At 42.1% G+C, this 17,352-nt stretch overlaps 2 protein-coding genes across 5 annotated transcripts in view; one reads left to right on the forward strand and one right to left on the reverse strand.

The window, feature by feature from the left end:
• The window catches only part of LOC131321747 (sec1 family domain-containing protein MIP3), a 30,004-nt gene that overhangs the window by 9,079 nt on the left and 3,573 nt on the right, over positions 1-17,352 (forward strand). Inside the window, exons 1-5 of one of the 4 annotated variants that reach the window (XM_058352665.1) lie at positions 11,989-12,108; positions 12,236-12,336; positions 13,556-13,699; positions 14,603-14,752; positions 16,837-17,346. In XM_058352665.1, coding sequence (XP_058208648.1) covers positions 12,289-12,336; positions 13,556-13,699; positions 14,603-14,752; positions 16,837-17,346 — 852 coding nt within the window. In that variant the 5' untranslated portion in view covers positions 11,989-12,108; positions 12,236-12,288. Of the gene's footprint in view, positions 1-11,988; positions 12,109-12,139; positions 12,337-13,555; positions 13,700-14,602; positions 14,753-16,836; positions 17,347-17,352 lie in introns of those variants that run through there. The other 3 variants (XM_058352664.1, XM_058352666.1, XM_058352667.1) reach the window with 3 other exon arrangements.
• On the reverse strand, positions 2,758-5,529 carry LOC131323665 (uncharacterized). The gene is made up of 2 exons (XM_058355512.1): positions 4,678-5,529; positions 2,758-4,371 (listed from the first exon to the last, which is right to left on the reverse strand). The coding sequence occupies exons 1-2, from the start codon at positions 5,527-5,529 to the stop codon at positions 2,758-2,760; spliced, it is 2,466 nt and encodes an 821-aa protein (XP_058211495.1).

The following is a 17,352-nucleotide window of genomic DNA, read 5'->3' on the forward strand; positions in this document are numbered from 1 at the left end:
CGGGTTCGACAAACAGTTAAGTTCAGCGGTTACACTTGCGCTCCCCGTACAAATATAGATAAAACAGCTACATCAAACAGCAAGGTCAACCGGATACACCGGTGCAACCAACTCCTCCTCAATTTCCGCTACCGAAAAGTTTTCCAAAAATGGCTTAAGCCGCTGCCCATTGACCTTAAAAATATTTCCATTTACGGGATTGACAACTTCAATGGCCCCATGCGGGAAAACGTGATGCACAATGTAAGGGCCAATCCAACGGGAACGCAACTTGCCCAGAAAAAGATGAAGTTTTGAATTATACAAAAGAACTTTTTGGCCAACTTCAAAATTTTTCCGTTAAATGTGCTTATCATGAAAATCATGTACCTTAGACTTGTAAACGTTAGTGTTATCATATGCATCTCTATGGATTTCCTCAAGCTCATTCAATTGGAGTTTACGGTGAACTCCGGCGTCGGACAAACGATAATTTAATTGCTTAATTCCCCAATATGCCTTATGCTCTAATTCCACCGGAAGGTGGCATGCCTTACCATATACAAGCCGATAGGGCGAAGCACCCAAAACGGTCTTGTATGCGGTACGATACGCCCAAAGAGCATCAGTCAATCTTAAAGACCAATCCTTCCGATTGGGATTTACCGTTTTCTCAAGAATACGTTTTACCTCACGGTTGGCGAGCTCGGCTTGACCGTTGGTTTGAGGGTGATATGCGAGGGAGACTTTGTGCGTTATACCATATTTCTTCATCAAGGCGGCGAATGGCTAATTGCAAAAATGAAAACCTTGGTCATTAATAATGGCACAAGGGACCCCAAATCGAGACAAGATATGCTCCTTAAGAAACTCAAGCACCACCTTGTGATCATTGGTACGAGTGGCAATGGCATCAACCCAACGTGACACATAATCGACCGCTAAGAGGATGTACAAGTTGCCAAAAGACATCGAAAATGGTCCCATAAAGTCGATACCCCAACAGTCAAATACTTCAACAACAAGAAACTTAGCTTGGGGCATTTCATTCCTCCGGGTCACACTGCCCAACTTTTGGCATCGGTCACACAATTTTCGGAAGGCGTAAGCATCTCGATTCAAAGTCGGCCAATAAAAACCGTATTGTTGTATCTTGGCGGCAGTCTTCCTCACAGAAAAATGTCCACCACATGCTTCAGAATGGCAAAATTGTAGGATTGCACGTTGGTCAGAATCAGGAACACATTGGCGGATGATCTGGTCGGGACAGTACTTGAACAAATATGGATCATCATAATAAAAGTGTTTCACTTCAGCAAGGAATCGCCGGCGCTCATGAGAGGACCAATGGGTTGGAATCAAGCCCGTAACCAAGTAATTGACAATGTCAGCAAACCACGGGGCTTGAGATACACCGAAAAGTTGCTCATCGGAAAAAGTGTCTCCAATGGGTATGTGAGAAGTACGGTCCTCAAAATCTAAGCGTGACAAATGATCGGCCACCACGTTTTCTACCCCTTTCTTATCCTTGATGGTGATGTCAAATTCTTGTAAAAGAAGGATCCACCGGATCAAAAGGGCCTTTGCATCTTGCTTGGTGAAAAGGTATTTGAGTGTTGAGTGATCGATATAAATCGTGATCGGAGTACCAACTAGGTAAGACCGGAATTTGTCCAAGGCAAATACTATGGCAAGAAGTTCTTTCTCCGTAGTGGAGTAGTTCATTTGAGCATCATTCAGCGTCTTGCTTGCATAATAAATCACCCACGGATGCTTGTCCTTTCTTTGGCCAAGAACGGCTCCGACGGCATAGTCGCTCGCATCGCACATCAATTCAAATGGAAGATTCCAGTCGGGCGTTTGAACAATGGGCGGTGTGGTGAGACTAGCTTTGAGCTTAATGAACGCCAGCTCACATGCAGTAGTCCATTCAAAGGGGACATCTTTGGATAAAAGGTGGCAAAGCGGCCTTGAGATTGCGCTAAAGTCCTTGATGAAGCGCCGATAGACACCGGCATGGCCAAGGAAGGACCGAATGTCTTTAATGCACTTCGGAGTAGGGAGATTGGAAATAAGGTCAATCTTGGCCTCGTCTACCTCAATACCCTTGGCCGATACGATATGTCTGAGCACAATCCCCTGAGTGACCATAAAATGGCACTTCTCCCAGTTGAGAACCAAATTTTTCTCCTCGCATCGCGTTAAGACCTTCTCCAAGTTGGCAAGACATGACTCAAAAGAGTCACCAAACACAGAAAAATCATCCATGAAGACTTCAACAATTTTTTCGATCATATCGCTGAAAATTCCCATCATACATCTTAAGAAGGTGCCAGGAGCATTACACAAGTCGAATGGCATGCGTCTATAAGCAAAGGTCCCGAATGGGCATGTGAACGTCGTTTTCTCTTGGTCGGACAAGGCCACTTCTATTTGGTTATAGCCCGAATACCCATCAAGGAAACAGCAAAAGGCATGACCGGCGATTCTCTCCAAGATTTGATCAATGAAGGGAAGAGGAAAGTGATCCTTGCGTGTGCTCGCATTCAACTTGCGATAGTCTATGCACACTCACCACCCGGTAGTCACACGGGTCGGGACAAGCTCACCTTTTTCATTCTGCACCACGGTTACGCCCGCCTTCTTTGGAACAACTTGGATAGGGCTCACCCACTTAGAATCGGCGATAGGATAGATAATCCCAACGTCAAGCAATTTAAGAATTTCTGCCCGAACAACATTTTTCATAATTGGATTGAGCCGGCGTTGAGGTTGGCGCTATGGTTTAACATCCTCCTCCAAATAAATGTGATGAGAGCATAGAGAATGAGAGATGTCGTGAATATCCGCGATAGTCCATCCTATTGCCTTTGTATGCCTCCGCAAAACTACCAACAATTTCTCTTCTTGGAGTTCCTCAAGGGAAGACGATATGACCACCGGAAATGTATTGCTCTCGCCAAGGAACGCAAATTTCAAAGTGTCCGGTAGTGCTTTCAACTCAATAGTATGCGGCTCAACGCTAGAAAGTAATGTTTTTCGCTCAAGATGAGGCAACTCTTCAAACTTTGGAAGCCACGGTGCAACTCCGCAAATTCCCTCAACGCCCTCTTCTCCATTGAGCAAGGAAAAGAGAGACTCCATCTCCTTGGATTCAAGAAAGGCGGCCTCTTCAGAGGTAAGAGCTACCTCCAAAGGGTCCGTATACAAGAATTCATCTACATGATCTTGAATCAAGGTATCCACAAGATGGACACTTTGGCAATCGTCATCGTCACCCATTTGAACTCCAACGTTGAACATATTAACCTCCATCTTCATGTTACCAAAAGACATGTTCAATAGTCCATTCCGACAGTTGATTACGGCATCCGAGGTTGCTAAAAACGGCCGCCTAAGGATAACGGGAGTAGACAATGGTGATGAAGACGACGGACAAGTATCCAAGACAACAAAGTCTACGGGATATACAAATTGATCAACTTGGACCAATACATCTTCCACCATGCCACGAGGGATTCGGACACTCCTATCCGCCAATTGAAGAGTAACTAGCGTAGGCTTCATCTCCCCCAAACCGAGCTCTTGGTACACCGAGTACGGTAGCAAATTCACACTTGCCCCCAAATCCAAGGGAGCTTGCTCTACTCTCTTACCCCCAATAGTAATTGCAATTGTAGGACATCCGGGGTCTTTGTATTTAGGTGCAAGATTCGTTTGGAAAATTTGGCTAACTTGCTCGGTAAGAAGCACTTTCTTGTGCACATTAAGCTTGCGCTTTTGGGTGCATAAGTCCTTCAAAAACTTGGCATATGAAGGAATTTGCTTAATGGCATCCATTAAAGGGATGTTCACATTGACCTTTTTGAACACGTCAAGTATATCGGCATCCTTGGATGGAGGAAATGGCTTTTTCAATTGGGAAGGATAGGGTGCCGGAATGGGGGAGACTTGTGGCTGAGTGATCTCAGCTTCAGCTTCCTTTGAACCTTGCACGGGAGATTCCCCATCTTCCTCCAAAGCTTGCTCGATATATTCCTCCGTTGCGGTAGAACTTGTCGATGTAGATGATGGCACTAGAATAGGAGGAATCGGCAGGTTGATCACAAGATTGTCGACTGACTTGCCACTCCTTAGAGTAATTATTGCTTGAGCTTGCTCGGGCGGGGGTACCGAAGAGCTACCAATAAGGAGTTGGCCTTGTGGGTTGGCTTGTGGCTGAGTAGGAAACTTGCCCCTTTCTTGCTGGAGAAGCCCGATAGATGTGGTTATCTTCCCCATTTGGTTCTTCAGCTCTCCCATCATTTGGGTGTTATTCTCGTTGTAATTCGATTGAGCTTGCATGAAGGATTGGAGAGGATCTTCCAAAGATCGCCTTGGCGGGGGTTGAAACTGATTAGATCCTTGGAAAGGTCCAGACAGTACAAAACCAGGTGTTCCTTATGGAAAACGAGGCTGCCCTTGGCCTTGAACAGGCCGCCAGGGTTGCATTTGAGATCCGGGAGGTGCTTGAGAAGGTCCTCCTTCAATCTAATTGTTCCAACAGAATCCCGGATGTTGCCTTTGACCTTGGTTGAAGTTTTGGGGAAACGGTTCAAAACGTTGGTTGACTGCGCTAACTTCTTTAATCGAAAGATTTAGGTTGCTGTAGTGCTACTTGAGAGTGGGAATGGATAAAAATTTATCGATTGAATGAACCATCGTTTCGCAAATAGCACAAAGTTCCTCTATTGCGCTCACCGCTTTGACTTCCTTCACTCCTTTTAATTCTAACTTCTCCAACTTTTGCGCCAATTGTTCCATCCGTGTTTCATTTGCTTGGTGCTCATTGATAGAAAATTTCCTGGAACCTTCAGGGCCTTGACTAGCCATAGCTCTGTCCCCGACATCCTCGAAACTCCAAGTTAAAGACTTCTTAGCCAACTCATCCAAGTAATCCCAGCCTTCGTCAGGAGACTTATTCATAAAACCCCCGAAGCACATAGTGTCGAGCAATTGCTTGCTTTGTTGTGAGCAGCCCATATGGAAATAGTGAATTAACTGATACAAAGCAAAGTTGTGGTGGGGTACTGCTGCAAGCAAATCCTTATAATGCTCCCAATATTGGTGGAAAGCTTCTCTGTCTCGTTGTTTAAAGGTTTGAATCTGATCCATCAAGAGCTTGGTTCGGCTGGCCGGAAAGAACTTCTTGTGAAAAATGTCTTGAACTTCCTCCCATGTAGTCAAGGATTGAGGCTTCAATGAATGAAACCAAGTCTTTGCCTTGTCCTTCAAAGTGAATGGGAAAAGCCTCAATCTTGCTTGGTTGAGATGCGCATCCACAGTAACAAAAGATTGGAGGGTTTCTTCAAATTCCCGGATATGTTGGTACGGATCTTCGCGCTCCATACCATGGAAGAAAGGAATGCAACGATGATAGTCTGATTTGAACACGAATGTGTTTGCAACAGTGGTGGGCCGTGGAAAAACTATCGGTGACAGTTGAGTGACCCGTTCCAGATTCAAATAGTCCTGAAGAGTCCTACCCGGAGTAGCTTCCTCATCTGCCATTGATGTTTTTGATGGAGAATACAGCCGAGAATATCTACTTGGTGGAGAGTAAGCTCGGAGATTTCTGTTTCTTACGTGAGGTGAAGAGCTAGATCGATGCAGTCAGTTTGAGCGAGGACTACGATAAACCACAAGCATGAACCTCTGCTTTTACCGATTAAGAGCTATAGAACCGCTCTGCAATAAGAAAAACCAAACTGGAGGGGCTATGCCGCCACCTCTCTCTCAAGACAATTCTGAGGGGCTATGTCGCCGCCTCAATATACATGTACAAGACAAGAAAACAAAAGGCAATAGATACCAACACTAGCTTCGTTACACCTCAAGCTGATAGTATGATCGGTTAGAGGTATCCACTAGAATTAGTATGCAATGCATAAAGGAAAATTAAATGGAATACTTACAATGGTTTGTCGAACCTCCTAATAAGCTATATAAGAAAGATCCCCGGCAACGGCGCCAAAATATGCTTCGTCCCAACCTAACCGTTGGAATAGGTCGATTTACCCCGTGCGTAGGGCTAGGTCGTAGTCAGCATAATATCCGGAAGTCCGGTATCGTTCCCACAGAGAAAATTCTTTATAGCTTGCTAAGATTTTTAGAAGCGAGGGTTTGTGGCGTTCAGGCGGCCAACTTTTGATTTTGCTTTGAATGGTGATAAACACTTATAAAAACGACTAGAAAATGAGTTTAAACTTAATTTAACAAGCGGCAAGGCGTTAGGGTAACGAATGCCCGTAACTTTAGCCATCAAACCATTCTCAACGAAAACACGGTTGAATCGCACGGCATAGGCTATCAACCGGAGGATTTAGCTAGGAAACCATTAAAGACTAGAAGTGTAGTTTAGTAAACAAGTGAGCTCTTTCATTCTTTTGGCAAACACGAGGCGAGACATAGCTCACAGAACCACATGAGCAAGCATATGATCACCGGAGATTAACATCGACAAGTTTTGTTACATAAAAAGCGAGCCACACACATTTACAAACCAAACTTCAAGTTTTTAGTTGAGAAGGGCAAGATAAACATAAGTCACGAGGCATTGGTCACCCCGTGGCCAAGCCTAATCGACTACTCAAACATAATGAAGAAACTAGAAAGCTTGCTAATTATTGAGAACATGCTTAACCGAATAAAACGAAAATAAACTTGATATTGTAAAAGATCCAACACCTGCGAATAACTTTAAAACTCGAGAAATTAACGTAATGTGAATACCTTGAAGTGTTCTTGAGAAATTACAACTTGAAAAGCTTAAGAAGACATTAATGGAGAAAAACCTAAAAGTAGTAATGGGCTAGATACAAGGAGAGAGAAGGAACCCCCTATTTATACAAAATGGGCACTCTCTCACAAAAATATCTAAGAAACATACTAATAAAGGCAAGTATTCCATAAATGGAAAGCCCAAAAAGTAAGAAATATCTGGCCGAAGGCTCCTTATATCGATACAGAATAAGCTAAGTATCGATACCATGCTGTTAAGTCAAAATGGACCATCTCCCGTAGCTCTCCCGTATCGATACGGCCCTTATTCCGTATCGATACGGAAGTCTCTGACTTCCCACGAAGCTAATGCATATCGATACGCATTAGGGCTGTATCGATACGCGTAGCTTATCTTCAGGTCTTCAGGCAACGTTCAAGACTTGGCACCCGATGGCTCGTCGGCTTGCCCGACGCTTCATGCCTTCGCTCTTAGGTCATGCTGGCAGAAGTTCCACTGGGCAATGATACTAGAACTTCTTTGGAAATTAGCCTCTTGATCAAAATACGCCCTTTAAGGATGTTTTGCCTGAAACACTTAACAAACTACCTTACGAGCATTATTGAATAAAAATGACAAATTATAACTATTACATCTACAAACTAAGGGACTTAAGCACCCTGATTAAGCAAATTTAGGTGCTTATCAGACATGCAGAGAGCTCATGTGCGATTGTCTTGAGAGGTCCAGAGAGCTTTCCGGTGGAAACATAATTGGCAATTGGATACCTCGACCTTCTTTCCTCAATGTCCGGGGAGTATCTGTTTGGTGGCTTGCCACGATTATGCCTGAAAAGTAGAGTATATCCAGCAGGAGTATCCATATTATTCATAAAGGAGGTGGTGGTGAAATTGTTTACCTCAGGAATATTCTCAGGAGAAGGGTCTACAGGTACTGAAAGATGGGGGGATTCTGGTTCTTCTCCTGATGGTGTGGTCTCAGTTGCCGAGGGCCCTCTAGATTCAGAGGGCATGTCTGGCCCTGAAGATGTATCCCTTGATTCCTCGCCAATTATCGGTGTGTCATTCTGATTTTCAAGCCAATCAAAGCTCAGCCAATTCAACTCTTCATCTATTGTCTCCCCCTGAAGAGAAGAAGTGGGTGCTGAAGACGGATAAAATAGTTCAGACTCCAAAAAGGTGACATCCATAGTCACATAGTTACGCCTGGTAGCAGGATCATAGCACAGGTAGCCTTTTTGATGTGCAGCATATCCAAAGAAGAGGCACCGAAGAGCACATGGATCGAGTTTGGTGCATTGGTTTTTAGGAAGGTGCACATACGCCACACACCCAAATATGCGAGGAAGGAGCATGAGGACAGAAGGTAGAGAGACCGAGGCTGATAAGCATTGTAGTAGAGTCTTAAGATCTAAGACTTTTGATGGAAGGTGGTTGATTAAATGTACAACAGTAGTTACTGCATTGGGCCAATGGCGTGTGGGGACATGAGCGCCTAGAAGGAGGGCCCGGGCAGTCTCAAGGATATGTTGATTCTTCCGTTCAGCGACCCTATTTTGCTGAGGGGTTCCGGAACATGTGGTCTGGCGGAGAAGACCTTGTTGTTGGAAATAAGAATCAAAATGGCGATTAACATATTCACCACCATTGTCTGAGTGGAGAATTCGGATCTGAGCGGAGAACTGGGTCTTAACAATAGCATGAAAGGACTAAAAGACACTAAACACTTCATCCTTATGTTTCAACAAATATAGCCAGGTTATTCGGGTGCAGTCATCAACAAATAGCACAAACCAACGTATACCAGAAACAATAGATAAAGGAGAGGGTCCCCATACATCAGAATGAATTAAAGCAAAAGGTGTATCACTTTTATTCATGCTTATTGGATAAGGAACACGGTGGCTTTTGGCTAAAATACAAATATCACAATGAAATTTAGAAGCCTTTACGTTGGAAAATAAATCCGGAATCACATGCTGTAAGTACCCAAATGACGGATGTCCCAAACGACGATGCCACAACCAAATCTGTTGAGTTTTGGAGCCAGGTGAAGAAGACACATGATGCGCATGACCCGAACTGAAATCTTCCATGTAGTATAATCCCCCCCTCTTAGTACCACGCCCAATTATCTCTTTAGTGAGAATATCCTGAATAAGACAAAAATCGGAAAACATTAGCACCACACAGTTTAGATCGGTAGTAATCCGACTAACTGATAATAACTTGTGGGATAACGAGGGAACAAGAAGAGTATTGGATAAATAAAGAGAGGGGGATAGGGTCACAGATCCTGCCCCTGTGACAGGTGAGACCACGCCATTAGCATTAGCAATACTGGTACGCCTTGGAGATGAGCGATGAGAGAAATCCGCAGGATCAAAGGTCATATGATCCGTGGCCCCGGAGTCGAGAAGCCAATCGCTTCTGTCCATATCTTGACGGTGACTAAGTAAGGCATGATAGAGGTTACCTAGATCCATAGAAGAGGGCGGGATGAGAGAGAGATGAGGTTCGGCTGCCACCACATCAGCCTTTCCCGTGCCTTCAACTGTACCAGTGGCGTCTCGTTTTTTTCAGGCTTAGAGTTCATGCCACCAATCGGGATACCCATGCAACTGGAAGCAGTTTTCACGTGTGTGCTTCGTATTGTGGCAATGAGAGCATTTGAGAACATCGGATGGGGTACGGGTCTTGGCGAAAGATTTCTCATTATTCTGAGAGTCCGATCTAGAGGAACCCAACGGTACAAGTTTGAGGCCTTGCGAAGCAAGCACTGCCTCAGGAGGAGACTCATGGTCACCAGCATTCATCACGGCCCGGCGAAGAGCCTCCATGCCAACATGGGCATACGCTTGCTCCACGGTGGGAAACGGGTGCATCTGCAACACATCGCTGCGAATATTGGCCAGCTTGTCGTCAAGACCATCCAAGAATACATACACCCGTTCTTCTTGGATGAGGTTATTATAGCGATGAATATCAACAGGGCATTCCATCGGATTGGGGCGTCGAAAATCAACCTCACGCCAGAGGCTTTGTAAGTCGGTGTAGTATTTTTCAAGAGAGCCACCCACTTGGTGGAGATGAGAGACACGGCGCCGGAGATCGTAGACTTGAGAAGTATCACCACCATCAAAGTAGGTGGTACCCACAAAATCCCAGACCAGTTTGGCCGTGGGAAATCGAATGAAGTTTCCAATCAACGCCGGATCCATGGAGTTGATTAACCAACCTTTGACAATGGCATTGTCAGTGCGCCATTTGCGGAAGGATGGGTCAGTCGGAGATGGCGGGGTTAACTTGCCATTGATGTAGCCCAACTTGTCTTTGCTGGAGATGTACATCTCGACAACTTGGGACCATAAAGCATAGTTAGAACCATCTAACTTGATGCCAATCGGGACAACAGCAGGTTCAGGGATCACGGTCAGGGCTTGGGTTTTGGACAGAACCTCGGTCATTTTGGTGGTGAATAATTCAGAGAGTAGTGTATTAGGGTCAGTAAAAGAGTCACCGGACTTCGCCGAAGTTTCAGTGTCTCCCATTTGGGATGGTAATGATAGAAGTAGGCTATGGGTAGGGATCGATGTGAACAGAGAACTAGAGATCGTGTAGCTTTGATACCATGTCAACTTTATTTCTTTCTCAATAATAATTTACAGAGATATTGTCCCCATATATATAGGGAGTAACAATCCTATCCTTGGCTATACAGATTTTATGGCTATAATCATAGATGACCTTTACAATTATGGTTAATTCTATAATCTCACTGATTTGCTACTATCCCACTGATTTTGTCCCTTGATTGACACTCACGCCTACAATTCACGTTTTTTACTATTACCGATTCACATTTTTTTATTATTAATGGTTTGAAGTAAATGTGTTGTCCTTAAAGCCTGCTATCTAAATGCCGTTCCTAGGGGTTCTAACATTAGTTTTTTTTTTTTACCGTAGTTTTAAGCACTCAAGATTTTGAACTCTAGGAATTTTATGTTGCATTCAAGGTTTTGAACTATAGGAATTTTTTATCAATAGATTCAATACCCAGTGTGGCTGCGCAATTGTTAACCTAAGAAAAAAAAAATCAAACACGTGTGTTCTCGACGTGTCCTTTTGGTGGTTCTTTTTTCAGTTTTGCCAGTTGTGATCAATAGTACGTAGAGTGATCAATACCCTGTGATCAATCAGGTTTATGAATAGTTGGTAGGGTGATCAATACCTGTGATCAATTGGGTTTATGAATAGTTGGTAGGGTGATCAATATCCTATGATCAATTGCGTTAAACTTGCTGGGAATTGAGAGTCTTTTGTAATTTGGGTTGGTTTCCTCATGTCTAATGGTTCTGTGGCCCCTGTGTAATTTTTTTTTTTTTGGGTGAACATCAACCCTTCCTCGTACGTGAGTTGAGTTGATATTTGAGCCGTGCCTTCAGGCACGGGTAAACCCTAGTTAATATATAATTAAAAAGTAGATACACCTAATAACATCAACAAATTATGCTTACATTTTAAAAAAAATTAAGATGCAAAATTTCAATTCTCAACTCTCTCAACTGTGGCCTATTACATTAAGGCTTTATGTGCCATTTGTTAGAAAAGAAAAGTCAGAAAAAATAAAATCGAAGTATGGTTATTTCTTTTATACAAGCCCTACGTTGAGGTTGAATTTCTATCAAATGGTTTGAAAGATGTCATAATTAGATCAAACAGCTTAGATTAATGCATTTGGGGTTCCACTTCTTGAAATAAGGTCCGACTTTTTTTGAATAAGTAATTGTAGGATACACACAGGATTAGGATACACGTATAAATGGTAGGATACGCGGTCGTATTGTAGGATTTCTAAACAAAAAGGATACATGATGGGAATCGTGTGTCGTAGGTACTTTTTGAAAGTTATTTTGACGTAATAAGTGGTAATGAGTGGAGAGAGGTGGATAGAGAGAAAAATGTATTGAGAAACGTGTAGAGAGAAAAATGAGATGAGATGAGAGTTGAACTAAACAAAGTGATGTAAGTTGGCTATTTCGGTTTACGATTTTCCCTAAGGCTCTGTTTGGAACATATGGAAAAGAAAATAAAGGAAAGGAAAAGAAAAGAAAAATGAAGGAAATTATAGGAAAATAGAAGGGTAAAATTACTATTCACTGAAGTTAAAATTTTTATTTTCTTCTCTCTTTTTCTCCCAACCAAACAATACAATGGAAGGGAAACTTTTTTAATTTCCTTTATTTTCCATAAGTTCCAAAGAGAACTTCTTTCAAAGATATTCAATTGAAATACGGGCAAAATTGGAAAATGAAAGTTTGAGCCGGCTTCAAAGATGCCATGAACCAGGCACGGAGAAATTCTTTGAATGAGTTTTTGTTTCATACGCCCACGCCCCCACTTATGCATAATAATCTTGGCTACGAGCCTGTCACCTTACCCTAATTTTGTGTGGATTTGGTGGACTTGTTTGCAGATTTCTAGCTGGTGTGATTGTGATGTGCTGAAGGCTATCAGGGCTACCGCAAAATGGCCTTTGCTGATGTCATCATATGTTGCCTTGATTCCATCAGACAAGTACGCTTTTTCGTTATCGTAATTTCAGAAATTGAACTCCCCATTATCAGTGGCAGAACAAATATCATAGGGAGTGCCAATCGGTGTTATCTCCTGAGTTCCTCCGCCCCTTCTCCATTGATAGATAGGAGATGGGTCAGATATGGCATCATATTGCATTTCACAAACAATCACAACATAGTTTTTTGAAACCAGAAACACATGATTTGTAATTTTATTTGTGGTGCTATTAGGATCTCATATGAACAAGGATCTCAATAGGAAGATATGTTCAATTTATATTATATATTTCTGGAAATTGGCTCATTTTATTTAGCTCTGGTTGCTTGCAATCGAGTGCGTTGTCAAGCAGAACAATGTTGTTGCCAATCGAGCTTCTGACCGTTTGCGCTCGGGCGCAACTCATCTGAACTCGAGTGATTTGCGGTTAACGTGTCTTTGGACTTCAGGAAGTTGGTTTGCATATTTTGCCTCATATGCAAGTACTTGTATCCCAAGGAACCCCTAATTGGTGAAATTAGACTTGGAGGGAGAGGAAAGTATGGCTTTGTTCTCCTTAGAAAACTGCGTTGTAGCTCTTTGGAGCATTGATTATCCACTGATAGTAAAACCTTCTGCCATTTTGACTGCCTGTGGATGGTAGCTAACACTTAACCGTATATTCTCGTCTCATGTGTGATTGTTGTCTCTCTCTCTCTTTCTTGTGACTTCACGGTGCTTATTACTTCTCATTCGCGATCACCATAATCGTATCTGTTGATGTGGGTCTGTGTGAGTTGTCTAGAGGCTTACCCCGCACAACGTACAATTAGTTCTTCAGTTCTTCCAAAATCAAGGAGGTTCCAAGGCAGCCCTTGGGATAAATGTCTGTCCCTGCCCATTGTGTTGATATAAATAGTTTTTTTTTGATGTGGGAAGCAGTAGTGGTATTTCAAACAAGAAAGGTTGCATGCTATGGCTATATCAATTCTCTTCTATTGGGCAGCACCAGCAGGTAACTTTGCAGGAAAATATAACTGCTGTCGTTCTGTAGACGCTTGGGCTCTTTTCCAATTGTCAATGTATACGTGAATCAATCTGTGGTGGTTGAGGGATTGGCGTTCTTCTCTTATTGCTTCTTAATTGGCTTTTTTTTCTTAGTTGCAATTACTTTTATGCTTTCTGAAGTTTCACTTTTTATTTTGGGGGCTATTCGAAGACTTTTCTTCATCTTGTTCAGATATCAGAGCACATTGAAGGCGCAACTATATACTTAGATGCGGGATGTACTGAGAGTTTCCAGTTTCTCGGAGCATTCCCTCTGTTACTGGAGCTTGGAGTACATGCTGTTTGCAGCTTGGAAGACATGTCTCCTCTTGATATGGTAAGGACTGGTTACACTATATGCACGTATATACATAAATGTATATATTTCTGTTCAACCAGTTCTGAGTTGTGATGTTACAATTTTAATGTAGAATGCAATTGGAACCTGACGAGCTATTGCAGTTCTACTACTACTAACTTGTTTATCTTCTGTGGCCTCTGGCTTAGTCTTTAAAATTTGTTCAGTTTCTTTTAGACCCTTGTATGAAGTGAATATAGAACACTTGGGAATGGAATTTACTTTTCTGCAATAGCATCACTTTCTAACTCAGACTGCTAAAGTTCCTGAAGATGAAATACGCAGGAGGTATGGAATGGAAAACCTACAGGGCTATTAATGCAATAATCGCTTCGTAATTTCTCCCCCCCCCCGCAATCTGCAGAATAATAACAGTTATTCTTTCTAACCAAAGCTGGAGGCCTCTTTCTTTTTCCGACCTACTCAACTCTTAAGATGTTTCTTTTGTCCTTGCATCGTGGTAAGACCATGAGGGTGGGATAAGGTATAAAGTGATGGACAACAGAAGGATCAACCATGTTTCGTTCTTGTGATGAGTTTCCGTCAAACCTCCCTTCCTTCATAATTTCCTTCCTGCTCAAACATAGTTATGAAGGGAAACTGTCTTCCCTTTTCCAAGGGTGACCTTTTCGATCCCTGTTTATCCTACAACTTCTACATGCCTGTGCTTTTGACTTAGTAGCATTCCCCTGTTTTAATTATTCTTCTAAAATGTAGGTTGTTTTCCACCATCCTATAAATAAGTCAAACAAAACTGCATTATCTCATTGGTATGACATTCGGAACGTTTATTCAATGGTGTGCTGACAAATTTTCTGTTGTTTTGTTAATGAACCACAAGTATGAGTTGAATAATTATGAGTTTGTATGTTCTTTCTCCAGGTGGTCGATTGGAGTCCAAAATCAGATCCTGCAAGAAAAGTTGTGGTCTTCGCATCACGGCTTTTAAGTGATTCACATCGTTATGTCTTACGTTGTCTTAGCACACATCAAAATGTTTGCAATTGCACTATATTTACATCCATCTCAGAGGTGCTTCTCTAGCATTACTGCCTTTTTGTCAGATTTTTAGAAATTTCATCCTTTATTTCCAAATCATTCTTTTTATGCTAATTTCTAAGTAAAATATTTCTCGTGTGTTTGTAGTTTCACTGTAGCTTTCACCAGGTAAATCTAGTTTGGAGATGACAATTGTCATTTTATTATAACTGTGTTACTTGTGAATGTGAAGTAACACATGTTCTCGTTGGTTATCTTGTCCAATCTATCCACTATATGTGTTGATTGATATGAGTGGAGGCTGAATGGCTGATATATATCATTGTAGAAATAAGTCCAACTAACGTATCACTCCATCATAATTCATAAGATTACCTTAAAAAGGTATTTTCCTCTTTCTGGGAACTTTGTTTGGTATTTGGGATCCCTGAAAAGAAATGGAATCTATTGTTTTCCTTCAGGAGAGTATCTACTTGTGTACATTAGTAAATCAACCCGAAATCACCAATTCTGTTTGGTTGGTATAAAATTTTCGAAGCAGCAGTCAAATGTTGACATAGTCGAATTGTCATGTAGTCATGTAGACATGCTGATCTTGGGGTTTCCATCAAACATGTTAATACTTACTAGAAGTTACCTGAAAAGCTTAAACTAATAAAGAATGGACCCAATGGAGTCTAAGACAGAGTCTCACAAGTCACACCCTCCTTTTATGTACAAGTCACCCTTGCATGAGGAGATACATAATGGTGGATAAATTTAACTAAACAGTTTCCTTAAAGACACATGAAACGGAGTGCACGATAATGTTTCTAATGGAGCAACAAATTGATATGAGACAACTCGATTTTGATCGAGGACTTCCTAAAACTGAACCTCTAGTACTATATTAGTTACCATCTTCCTGGACAAGATTTTAGAATACTATTTTCACCCTCCATTCTGGTGGATCAGTCTTTTTCAGTAGCGTCACAATGAAGGCTTCTGGTTAGTTTTATCTGATTAAAGTTGGAAGGGAAGGGAGCATGAAAGGACTTCAAAAAGAAGTCTTAGCATGAGCATGGGGTTCAGCAAGATGGTTGGCGGAGTGATCTTAAATGACCTTTGGGATTCTCATTTACTTGTTTAGATAGTTGGAGAGCCTAGACTATGGCTGAGGTGATGTGTTGATGTCTGAAAGGTAGTTGTGAAGCTAGAAAGTTTCTTGTGGTAATCTTCATGTCTTGGTGCATCAGAAAGTGAAGTGAATGGTTTGTATTGGTCCTTTTGGATATTTAAGCGGGAAATGAGGAATGAGAGATTGGTTAAACTGTTGGTTGTTCTACAGTGTGGCTATGGGTCTTTTCGGAAGTCATGCGGAGAGTCAGATCATATGTGTGGTAAATTCTACGTCTGGGTCTCTTGAGGGGATTTTTAATGTTGGGGTTGGGAAAGGGGAGGGAAGATGGTGTTCGATGTGATCCTTCTACAATAACTTTGTTGGACTTTATCAATAGTCGCTTTCTCTTGTGTATTCTGATTGTTGCAGTCACAAAGGTCGTCTATAAACCAAGGGTTAGGTTTGGGTGTGATTCTCTAGTTGTTGGAAGAGAGGATCCGATATGTTATTCTCGTTATAGACTTCTCTTGTATGAAAGTACCTATTCTACTAGATATTACGGCTTGTGAGAAGTAGTAGAGTGCGTCTCTTGCTTTAGAACATACAGGTAAATCAAGAAAAGCTTGTAGATAAGGTGAGGTCCTGGTGCATTTTGTTTGCTACAAGAGAAGCTGATTGTGTGTTTACTTGGAAGTTAAAATTTTGTTGACTAGGGATTGAATAACATCATTAAAGATGCTTTAATGCTGAGTTCTGGTGTTGGAGGATTTCAAGATGAGAGATGCCAATGAAGACTTTTCTTTGCAAGTGGAGATGGCAAGAGGAGCGGAGGAGATTGGGTACCATGTTCCTGTGGATCAAAATTCAAGACTCACCTGTGTTGCCATCTTTCCACATTAGCAATAGCAACATCCAAAATGTTATGCAAATCCATTCTACAACTCTGTCTTATTTGTGCTGTAAGATATATTACTGCTAATTTTAGCTGAAAATCTTATTAAATATTTACCAATTGCAGATAGCTCACTCAGCTTATCCTGATTCACCTCTAGGACCTGATGCTTTTCGCGAATATGAATCCTTGCTTGTCCAAGATTATGAGGAGCTCCTTAAAAGATGTGAAGCAAAATCTAAACAATCAGGAGAAAGCAATGCCAAGGAAAATTTGATAGCGGATGATGATGGATGGTCGCAACTCACTTCCAGTAAAGAAGAAACTTCTGCCGTTGAATCAGGTTCAGGTGCAAAAGAAACATATGAAGATGAGCCAACAGGCCATGTCGAAGATGTTGGGCAAAAATTGTTTGTTTCGGTGCATCACTTCCCTCTGATATTGTGCCCCCTTTCCCCCAGAGTTTTCGTCTTGCCTTCAGAGGGGTCAGTTGCTGAAGCATATTTATCGGCTCAGCACGAGAATTCCCTTAGTCCTGGGTTGCCTCCCTTAAGTGCTGGCTTACCTCCTGATGGCGAGGATACCCCTCCTGGGGCTACCCTTACAGCACAATTTCTCTATCATCTGGCTGCAAAGGTACTT

Source organism: Rhododendron vialii, chromosome 4a (assembly GCF_030253575.1).
Source record: "Rhododendron vialii isolate Sample 1 chromosome 4a, ASM3025357v1".
NCBI classification, from domain to species: Eukaryota; Viridiplantae; Streptophyta; class Magnoliopsida; order Ericales; family Ericaceae; genus Rhododendron; species Rhododendron vialii.